This window comes from Phacochoerus africanus, chromosome 3, assembly GCF_016906955.1.
Source record: "Phacochoerus africanus isolate WHEZ1 chromosome 3, ROS_Pafr_v1, whole genome shotgun sequence".
In the NCBI taxonomy this organism is placed as follows: Eukaryota; Metazoa; Chordata; class Mammalia; order Artiodactyla; family Suidae; genus Phacochoerus; species Phacochoerus africanus.
The window spans coordinates 193,825,560-193,836,338 of NC_062546.1; the positions used below are offsets into that span (position 1 = coordinate 193,825,560).

At 55.6% G+C, this 10,779-nt stretch overlaps 1 protein-coding gene across 1 annotated transcript in view; it reads right to left on the reverse strand.

Annotated features, from left to right (window-relative positions):
- The window catches only part of IRS1 (insulin receptor substrate 1), a 63,097-nt gene extending 53,894 nt beyond the window's left edge, over positions 1-9,203 (reverse strand). Inside the window, exon 1 of the mRNA XM_047773657.1 lies at positions 4,405-9,203. Within this exon, the coding sequence (XP_047629613.1) occupies positions 4,426-8,151 (3,726 nt within the window). The 5' untranslated portion in view covers positions 8,152-9,203 and the 3' untranslated portion in view covers positions 4,405-4,425. The remainder of the gene's footprint in view (positions 1-4,404) is intronic.
- Between the last annotated feature and the right edge of the window lie 1,576 nt (positions 9,204-10,779).

The window sequence follows — 10,779 nt, forward strand, 5'->3', positions numbered from 1 at the left end:
TATTTGAGAGGAATCAAGAGAAGAAAACACTTCCATAGTATTTCTTTGTTATTTTCCTTCTTTATTTTAGAAAGGACAGATTTGAACAAATTTCCAATCTCATTTGGTATCACATCTCACAAAAGTTTGGTTACAGGAGGGAGCCCAACACAAATCTACCAAGCTTTCACAACCAGTTTCCCCTGCTGCCCTGATGATCTGTCACTTGGGCTGTCACTGGTCAAAAAACAAATCTGGTTTTGAGAATCAAGCAGCCTCACCTCCAAGCTCAGTGAGGAACCCAACCCAAGCCCTTGTAAGAATCTAAATTCTCACGGTTTGCAAGCTATTTCAGACGTGAGCTCCCCTGGGCCCAGGATGGCCAGTTTTGTTGGTTTTACCTAGCTTCGTGCTTTGCAAACTGCAAACACCGAATAAAGTGCAGACCCTGACGCAATTTCAAGCCAAATATGTGTTCCGAATGACCCCCATAAGGTGCCAGCCACAGCACTTCTATTTCCTACTTCTTTTTTCCTCTCCTCCCTCCCAATAGTAAGGGATGTAAATGTAAAAATCTTGAGCCAACCCAATCAATCCCACAACCACGTGCCCTAGGCTCCCTCCAGCTTGCAGATTTCAAGACAGGAAGGTGAAGGAACAGGAATGTGGCTAGTAGTAAACCGTAGTAAACAGAGGAGGGAAACAAAATGGGGAACGTCACATGGTCACGGCCTGGATTTTTCTCAATTAAATATAAGAGGAAGTGTGTGTTTCCGGCCTCTGTCAGTGGGCTGGTTGGACTTTCTCATTCTTAGGATTCTGGTCTACATGCAGGAATAAGGCTGAGTGCATAACATCCCCTGGAAGAGGGGTGGAGAGGACGCGTATTTGGCTCAATTCTGCGGGATCAAGAGGGAAGGGGCGGAGGGAAAGAGGTGGGTGACTCCCGGACGCCTGGCCCGAAGCCACCACCCGACCCCCGTACGGAGGCCCCCACCCGACCCCCGCCCCACCCTCACTGCAGCTTGGCCTACACTCGCGCTGATTGGCTCCGGCGGGAGCCAATCAGCGCCTGACTGCCCCGCCCGCTCAGGGCCAGTCTCTGCACCACTCTGGGCCAGGGTTCACCCGCCCCGCCACCTCCCACCACGCGCCCGGGAGGGGACCCGGCCGGGCCTGCGCCCCCAAGAGACCAGAGGTGGGCGGGGGGGCCTAGTTTTCCTAGGGTGGTCTCTGCCTCGCTGCAGGTTTCCCAACCCCGGGCCAAAGGGGGCTTGGAGAAGGGCAAGGGAGCCAAGCTCCAAACAGATAGGAGGAATGCAGGAAGCAGACGTGACCCGGGAAACGGGAAAGTGCCAGAGCCGAGAGAGTTTGCGCCAGACAAAAAGGCCACACAGCGAGAGGACAGGAGGGAGGGAGAGATGGGAGGTACTAGTGGAGGTAGGGATCTTTGAAATCACAACTAGGAAATTGAGTGAAAGGAAGAAAAATAGAAAATGGCTCATTTTTTAAGGGGACATAGCAAAATTGCCCCCCCCCCAAATAAAGGAACCTAAAAGCGATGTGTCCTTGTCAACGCATGCTCTGTCTGCCCAGCTGCAGTTTCAAAACTAAAAACAAACTTGACGTAAGCGGTGGTTGACGATAACTGGGCTGCTATGCCCTTTTTGCCCTCCTTTTTGGGCTCTCAGTTTACTCTCTGCAGAGCGCAGGCCACAACTACTGTGAAATTCTGAAGTGGAACCAATAAAGAAAAAAAAAAAAAATAGCCAATGCCAGGAACATGAAAGGAGGTGGGAAACAAGGGGAATAGGAGAGGAGGGTCCTGAAAACAATCTAGCAGGTCTGAACCCAGAGGAGACACAGATGGACAAGAGAAGAGAAACAGAAAAGGTGGTTGGACAGGAGGTGAATTCAAGGACAACCAACAGCCCTGAGCACCTGCACCAAATGCCTCAGAAATGCTTTCCTGTAACAGAAAGAAATACTGAGCAGGCAGAGATGTTTAGAATGAAGAGTTAGGAGAAAAAGCACACATCTCCTAGCCCCTCATTCTCTCTTTTGTTTCAGGTTTTACCTGAAAAATAGGAAGGAGAAGCAAAGCTAGCAATTGCTAAGGAGTTAGGAAAACAATGTTTTCATAAACTAATATACCATTCCCAGGCAAAGTGGTGTGTCACAGGAAGGTTTGATTTCTTTTTGTTTCCGATGATAATTGACTATCAAATCCCATCTTGAAACTCCAACAGGGCAAAGACAAACAAGCAGAATTCAGGATGTACATGCGCCCAAGTAGCATTTGGTGCCTCATTTAAAACACACACACACACACACACACACACACACACACCCTCATCTCTCTCTATCAACATCTTAGAAATATACACTGTAGAATTTTTCTGGTATGGCACTGTCAAAGCATGGTCTACTGCCACTCCAAGATTATTAAGGATATGATTATATGGTTGTTCCAGAATATTATATTTTCCCTCAGAAAGCTAAGAATAGAAGATTGTTTTGTTTTGGTTGGTTGGTTTTAATGTATCCTCCATATAAGGAGGATTTATTTTAAAGCCCTTTTGAAAAACGAAAATGTTATTTGGCCATCGGTTTCCTTCAGAGCAAGTATTATTTACTCTATAAAAAGAAACCTGCTCCAATCAAGAAAACAGGTGAGAAAAACTCATTTCTTAGCCTCTCCTTTCATCTCCTTTAAAGCCATAATCGTAGTTCTGCTGGGTTTTTTCTCTTCAAATTCCCATTCCTTTATAAATGAAACACTTTGCAACACAGTTAAAGTCTTAGAGGGATTCACATTCCCAAAAACATCATTTGAAATAACCAAAATGTTTACTGCTGATGTACACAGTTAAATCTCTCTTCTAGAGACTGCATCATGAAAATAAATCTCAAATAGTGTTCAAATAAATACTTTGTATAATATATCATATCACCTAAAATCTTAGTTTGTAGGTATATTTATACCCTGTTCTATAAGACAGAACCTGATCTAGGTCAACTATTAGAAACTGTTAGAATCAAGGAGACTATGATCACGTAATAAAGAAAAACCTGTCAATAGGAACCCAATACACACATGAATTTCTTATGAATGGACACATATTAAGAAGAATGATGTTTTTAAAAGCTCATTCAGTGAAACATGTATAAAAGGACTATCACAAGATAATCAGTTTGTCAGAATAAAGTGTTTCCAAATGCTGGAAACTTCTGCATTGCCAACTCATCACACTGTTTGCAAACTGTACTCGCTTCTTCCCACAATTATGACCACCAGAAAATAAGTGCAACCGAATGAAGGGCAGGCTAATTTCCTATTACAAATGTTTTTCATTTTCAATACAGCCTTAGCCACAGAAGACCGGAAGCCAACTTTCAACCTTTACTGGGGTATCTACTCTTGAACTTACAGGTAAACAATAAATATCCTAAAAATAGAGAGTCCGAGGTTTAGCCCTTAGGTTCAATGAAGAAAACCAAGCCCTTCCATTTCCCTGACTTCATACTCCTTCTTTTCAAGTAAAAATGTCAAGTAATTTTGCCGAAGATATACAGTAGCCCCCAAATGATGTGTGTGGTGTCTCTGTGCAGGCCTTTTCAAGAACAGACAACAGTAAGGCAGACACGCCAGGAGGAATTTTCATAACTCTTAATAATGGGTCCCAGATGCATGCCGACCTCACTGCATATCCTGTACCAAAGTGGCCATGCCTGTGAGGTGGTGGGTCAGTGTGAGTAACATTTCATAAATCTTCATTCAGGAACAAAAAGAAAAAGTCACCAATAATTACTTTCTAAAAAGAGTCATCAAGAGATAGTTATTTCTCTATGGAAGCCTAAGCAAGCTCTGCATCTTTTTAGGGCAACTGGAATAAAAATTGATCTTTCCCACTGCCATTTATGTTGCCATGGTCTTGTGAAATCACTGAACTAAAGTACACAGAGCAATTTGATAAGATCGCCCTTAAGAGCTCCGAGAATCTACCTTTAAATGAAGGACCTAGCCCCTGGGTAGCAAATATTTTTGTAGAGTTGTCCCTTCCCGACACTGACCCAAATATACAGCCAAAAGAAAACTTCAATAAAGACAGCAAGGTTCTTATATATGAACTTTGCAAACCTCAGAACTGGTGTTAGAGTATACGTCTTGGCAATACCACGGGAAGTCCTTCACTTGGGAACCTCAAATGAAAAAGCCTTCCTGTGTGGCTGCTCCTACAGATGTACCGATTTCTCTGACCAGCAGCTGGGTGTCATCTCGGGTGCCCTGACCTCCCCTCTCCTGCGAGGGCACTCCCTAAGGAAGCAGTGGGGAAGAGGGGGAAGGGGCGGAGGTAGAAGAGCAGAATTCGAGCACAAGGTTAAAAGTGGTTTTGTCTTCTGATTGGTCACCATGAAACGCACCTGCTGTGATGTCCAGTTGAGCTACTGGAGGTCCTCTGGCTGCTTCTGGAAACTGATGCTGGCATAGGCGCTTAAATCCTCGCTGGAGCGGCTGGTGGAGCTGCTCTCACTGTTGCCCAGAGGCTGATGAGGAGGTGGGGGTGGAGGAGGCTGCGGTTGAGGGGGGCGCTCTTGAGGGCGCTGTTTGAAGTCCTTGACCAAATCCAGGTCTATGTAGTTAAGACCATTCTCCAAACCCCCAGCTGCTCCGCACACCTGGGCCAGCTCCTTGGGGGCTCCCCCAAGCTCCCCAGGCCTCAGCCACACGTTCTCGAAGGAGGCAGAGCTGTGGCGTTTCACATCCTCAGTGCTGCTGCTGCCACCTCCGCCGCCCCCGACTGCAGCTCCCCCTCCGAAGGGTACCGTGTTGCCCGCCCGGGTGGCACTGGGTGTCGAGGAGAAGGTCTCGGAGCTGTGCCGCCTCCTGCACCCTTGAGGGTCGGCACGGATCACTTTGGCACTCTGGTTGCGGTTGGGACTGAGATTCACCCGTGTGAAGGCGCTCAGGCCCCCGGGTCCCTGCGGGCCCCCCAGCAAGGAAGAGCGGGCCGCCAGCTCCCCTGCTCCTTGGGGCGCGGCGGAGGAAGCAGAGGTGGCCGAGGACGCGGAGGGAGCGGCCGCTGTGGCCCCGGGAAGGCTGGCCTCCTCCACGACGATGCCGGTCCGCATATCGGCATAGCTGATGGGGGCCACTGGCGAGGTGTCCACGTAGCTCTGACGGGGACAACCCATCTGCATGGTCATGTAGTCACCCCGGCTGCTGGGCACCGCCCGGGTCGGCCTGCACACGCTGGCAGCTCCCGGGGGGGCGGGGCCCACCCTGCCGGGCTGGACCCCAGCGCTCTCCTGCCAGATCGCCCTCCGGCCTGGCCCCAGGTCCATGTTCATGTACTCTTCTGCGCCAGTCTCCTCTTCTCTGGGAGCTGGCTGGAGCTGCGATGAACATCTCACCGAAGGCGCACTGTGGGACGCCACCGGGCCTGATAAGTAGCCTGGCTGATCGCCCCCAAATTCAATATTCACATATTCCCCTGGACTTTTGGGTTCCGGAGGGTGCAGCAGGGCCGGCTGCGGCGGCTGCTCTCGGGCCCGAGGTAAGGTGCTGGCCTTGGGATCCCCCAGGGACAGCCTCGTGGGACGAGCCAGGCGGTTGTTGGTCTGGGCTGCTGTGTCCACCTTTCGAGGCAGATGGGGCTGCAGGACCTGATGATGGAGATGCGGGAGGCCGGGCTCGGGCCTAGCCCCACAGTATCCCCCGCCCAGGCTGTCGCTGCTGGTGGATGACGACGAATCTTCTGCTGCCGCAGCATAGAGAAGCCGACCGGAGCTGGAGGAAAGGCGGAGGTGCTGGTGCCTGGCGCTCTCCTCCAGCTCCCCGGGGCGCTGCGTGTGCTTGAAGGACCTTGGCAACGAGTAGTAGGAGAGGACTGGCTTGTGCTGGGGATCCTCGGGGCCATAGTAGCAGTCGGAAGGGCTGCTGGTGTTGGAGTCCCCCACTGGCGACATGTTCATGTAGTCACCTGTACAAGACAAGAGCTTGCCACTACTGCTCTCCACGGGGAGTTTGGGGTGTGGCAGGGCGTGAGAGTGGTGGCCCCCTACCCCGTTTGTCCATAACTTGCCATAGCTGCTCCCAGAAGGGGCGGCACCGCTGCTGCTGCCCCCGCTGCTGGGACCACCTCCAATGTCAGGAGAGCAGCTGCCGCTGGGGGACATCATCATGTAGCCATTGGGGTCCACTCTCTGGGGATGGCGTCTGATGGGGTTGATGATCTGCTGCGGGGCAGACACGCTCTTGGGGCTCATGGGCATGTAGTCTCCACTGCCCTTTCGGGTGCCGGGCACTGGGGCTACTCCTGGGGACATGGGCATGTAGCCATCATCGGTGTGGAGGCTGGAGGTGTCTTGGCGGTGGTGACCCCCACGCCGCTCCAAGGGATGCATTTCCAGACCCTCCTCAGGGTAGGAGTGGGTGGGCACGAAGGCGGAGTGCCGGTAGTTGGGCATCCGGCCTCCACTGCCACCTCCTGGTGGGTAGGCCGGCATCATCTCTGTATATTCCTCAATGGAAGCCACAGAGAACTGGGATGGGGTCTTCTGGTGGGAAATAGTAGGGGATGTGCCAGCAGAGTGAGTCCGCTTTCGGAACCGATTATCCAGATCAGATGCAGGGCCTGCTTCCTCCCCGGTCAGGGCTGGGCTCGTGCCCAAGCCAGCTCCTGGGAGGCAGCGGTGGCCATTGCCACCCCGAGGCAAAATGTAGTGGCCGTTGGGGGCAGCGAGGGTGGAGGCCCCCTTGCCCCCCATGCAGATGTAGTTGCTCAGCTCCTCCTCACCGCGGGCGGGCGGGGTGTGGCCCAGGGAATCCGGCGTGACACTGCGGAAGGAACTTCGGAAATCACAGGGACTAGAGCCATACTCATCGGAAGAGATGAAACCGCCGTCACTGGGGGACCCGGACACAGAAGCACTAGACCGCCGCGGGAAGAGACAGTCCGAGGTGGAGCCATGGCCGCTGGTGCTGCTGGACGACAGGCTGACCGGGCTGGTGGCGGAGGGTGAGCAGCGAGAAGAAGGCATGGGAATAGAGCGGCTGTGGTTAAGAGGCGGGTGCAGCCGGGAGCTGCCTCGATGCCGGTGGGCGTGAGTCCTGTTGGTGCTAGGGCTCACAGGACTGCCGTCCACAGAGGCGGGGCGAGACATGGTGCCTTCCCCATCACTGGACGCACGGACGCGGAAGGAGCCCTGCTTCCCGCCCACCAAGCTGGCCGGGGAGGTGGCAGTGATGCTCTCTGTGCGAGAGCGGCGGGTCAGCCCCACCTGGCTGGGCGGAGGGTTGTTGAGGTGGTGCCTGCGCAGAGGTACACTGATGGGGTTGGAGCAGTTAGAGGAGGACTGGCTCTTGCTTCGAGGGCGGAACTCATCGCTCATGGCCCGCATGGCCTCCAGGATTGTCTCATGCATATTCTGGGCCACCACAGAATCATCCACCTGCATCCAAAACTCCCCGGGTCCCGTCACTGCAGAACGGCCCACTTCGATGAAGAAGAAGTTCTCTGAGTGGCCACAGCGCCTGATGTTCATCAGCTGCAGCACCACAGCCGCCGCCTCCGAGTTCAGCTTCACGAAACTGATGGTCTTGCTGGTCAGGCAGAGGCGGTAGATGCCAATCAGGTTCTTTGTCTGACCCAGGCCTTTGGGTTTCAGGATCACCTGCCAAACCTCCTTGAAGGCGGGTCCTGGGGGCACGTCCCCGTAGCTCAAGTCCTCCCCAGCCTCGCCGAGGCCAGAGCTGCCACTGCAGCTGCCCCCACCGCCTCCCGCCCCGGGGCCTGCGGCCCCGTCGTGGTGGCCCTTGGCACGGTTGTGCAGCTGCAGGAGGGCCTGGTACCAGCTGTCCTGTTCGGCCTCGCTGTCCGCCGCGATGGCAAAGTGCTCGTCCCGGGTGTAGAGGGCCACCAGGTGCTTGTTCTTGGAATCCGCCCGCTTGTTGATGTTGAAGCAGCTCTCCAGGGGGATCGAGCGTTTGGGGGCGCTCGACTTGTGCCGCCACTTCTTCTCGTTCTCGTAGTACTCGAGGCGCGCGGGGCCCCCAGCCTCGCTGGCCGCCCGCAGCACGAAAAAGCGCTTGTGCATGCTCTTGGGTTTGCGCAGGTAGCCCACCTTGCGCACGTCCGAGAAGCCATCCGTCTCGGGAGGGCTCGCCATGCTGCCGCCGCCACCGCCGCCGAGGAGAGGGAGGCGCCGAAAAACAACCGGGTGGGGGGCGGAGGCTCCTCGCCGCGGCCCCGCACATGCAAACAGGGCTGGAGGCGGCAGAAACCCCGACTCCGAAATCCACGCCGCCCTCCGCGCCGGGGAGGGGCAGCCGAGGGAGGACGCAGCAGCTGCGCCAAGGAGATAGCCCCGACCGGAGTTTACTGGCGTTTCATGCCCTGGGGGGAGGCAGCGCGTCCGGCGTGAGTGCAGCCCGGATCCTCGGGGAACCAAATCTCTTCTCAGCCGCCGCGGCTGGGAAGGAGAGAAGATGCATCTCTCGCCGCCAGAGCTGGAGTCCGGCGCGCAGGCGGCGGCGGCCGGGGGTCCCCGCGTTGCCCCTCCAGGCACGCGCGCCTTCCCTCCTGAGTTCCCCTCTGGAAGTAGCGATTCCCGAGGCAAATTAAATATCCTTGGGCAGGGGGAGGCGAGCTGCCAAGTCCCAACGTTGCACGGGGTTCTCCCTCCTCCTTCTCCTTCGCCTCCTCCTCCGCCTCCTCCCACCCCCCAACCGTCCCCGCCGCCACCAGCCGCCCAAATACCAGCTCAGTCGCAGAGACCGCGGCGCTGCGGCTGTTGCTGCTGCTGCTGCCGCCGCCCGCGGACGCGTCCTCTGCAGCCCCCATTCGGGCCCATCTCCACAGGCGAAGAAAGTGGCTTTTCCACGCAAAACGCTACTGGGGAGCTGGGGACGCGCCGGAGGGACAGGCTCATCCCTGCCCCTCGCTCCAGTCGGCAGGGGAGGAGGGGAGGGGACGAGGGCGGGAGGCAAAGGGGGAGGTTGGGGAAGGAGTCGGGGAAGACGCCTCTTCCCCGGGAGGCGCTGCTGCAGCAGTTACTTCTCCCCGCCTCCCTCCTCCTCCTCGGAGAGTTGCCGAGAGCCCCAACCAAAACAAGCAGCGGCGTCTGGCTCTGCGCGTCGGCCCCCTCCGACCGCGCCGCCGTCTCACTCAGGAGAGAAACACGTGATGGAGCCTCCGCGCTCCGCAGCTCGGCTGCCGCCGCCGCCGCCGGGAGGCTCCCGCCTGGGTCTCTACATTCCCGGTTGAGCCCGCCCCGCGCCCGCCCCTCTCCGCCCCCCGGTCTTGCCGCAGAGGCGCCCGCGCAGGCTTCAGCGCTGCGCTCGGGCAGCGCCCCTGCGCGGCCGCCCGCCCTGGCGCAGAGCCTTCCTCCCCGAGCGCCACCCAGGGTGCCCCCGGCCCGCAGGAATCCCCGCCGCGGGCGCGGGCGGGGGTGTTTGGGTGGCTACCCGAAAGCACGAGGGGAATCTGGGAAAACGGGGGGTGTGCGTGTGCCGAACTCGGGAAGACGCAGGAGTGAGGGTGGGGGGCGACGGGCGGGGAGTTGGGGGGCGGGCACTGCGGCTACAGAGCCTAGCCTGGGAGGGTCCGGGAGGAGGGGGCGCGGGAGCTGGGCTAAATCTTTCCTAACAGGTAAGATCGACTCTTCCGGAGGGAGGTTTTTTCTCCCTGGAAATATAAAAGCTGGATTTCAGTTTCAGGGTGATAGGCCATAGTGAAATCTTTGTTTTTGCGAGGTTTTCGAAAGGACTTATGAGCCAGCCTTCCACCTTGGAATCCCCGCATTTGCGGCAGTGAGGTACCTCAAAGGAACGCCCAAGGGCAGTGATTGGGGGGTTATGGGCACTCCAAAACAAGAGGGATCTCTGAGAAGCGTTGTACCTCCCGCGTTGCGGTGTTAGAGGCTGATCAATTAGGAAGAAAACGTAAATATCCAGTTTCTCCTTTTCCCCACCCCACCCCCAGCGAGGGGGCGGGGATTCGCACCTTGGGATGAAGGCTTGGGGAGAAAAATGAGACGCCAGCCCCTCGTCATACTCCGAAATCTATTTATGACTTCAAAAAGATGTTAGGGACCTACAGAGGGTTTGTAAGGCCAAAACCCTACTATGTAAATACTGCTTGAAGTGTTTGTTTCACACACAGCTTCCACACCCACTGAACCACCCCATAACGTTTTTACCCTTGACCACAAGGATAATCGGGAGAAAACAAGAATGGTGCCAGCTCAACTGTACAGGAAAATGAGTTCTTCATGAGAAGGACAGACTCTTACACAGTTACCTTGCGGTATCAGGCTCACCACAAGCAAATGATCCCCCAAAGTTTTTGTGTTTAAGCTGACCTGTAAACAAGCAGGCTGCCCTCTGCTTGTCCAGCTGGCATTAGGGACCCTTTAGAAAATGACGCTTGCCACTCTGTTTAGGGCTTATCTTATTTTCCCACCCCATTCCTGGCGGGTTTGGGGTCTCCGCCCCCTCTCAGCGCTGGAGACCCTGCTCGCGGCGAAAAGCAGCAGTAGAGGCACTGGGCATGCTCAGTGTTCGGACGGACTGGGCGGTGGAGGAGCGCGCCTGGGCCTAATACCAGGGTGAGGGGCGGGGAGTTTCTTGGGGGAGCCTGCTGATTGGTGGGACTGCCTGTCTCTCAGGCCTTGTTTGGCAGGAGGGGACGTAGGGAGAGAGGGTGAGGGTACCAAGGTAGGTTGCAAAGCGTAGTAAGAAAAAAAGAAAAAAAGAAAGAAACGAAAAAGAACCAAAGGCGCCATTCAGCAGCGTAC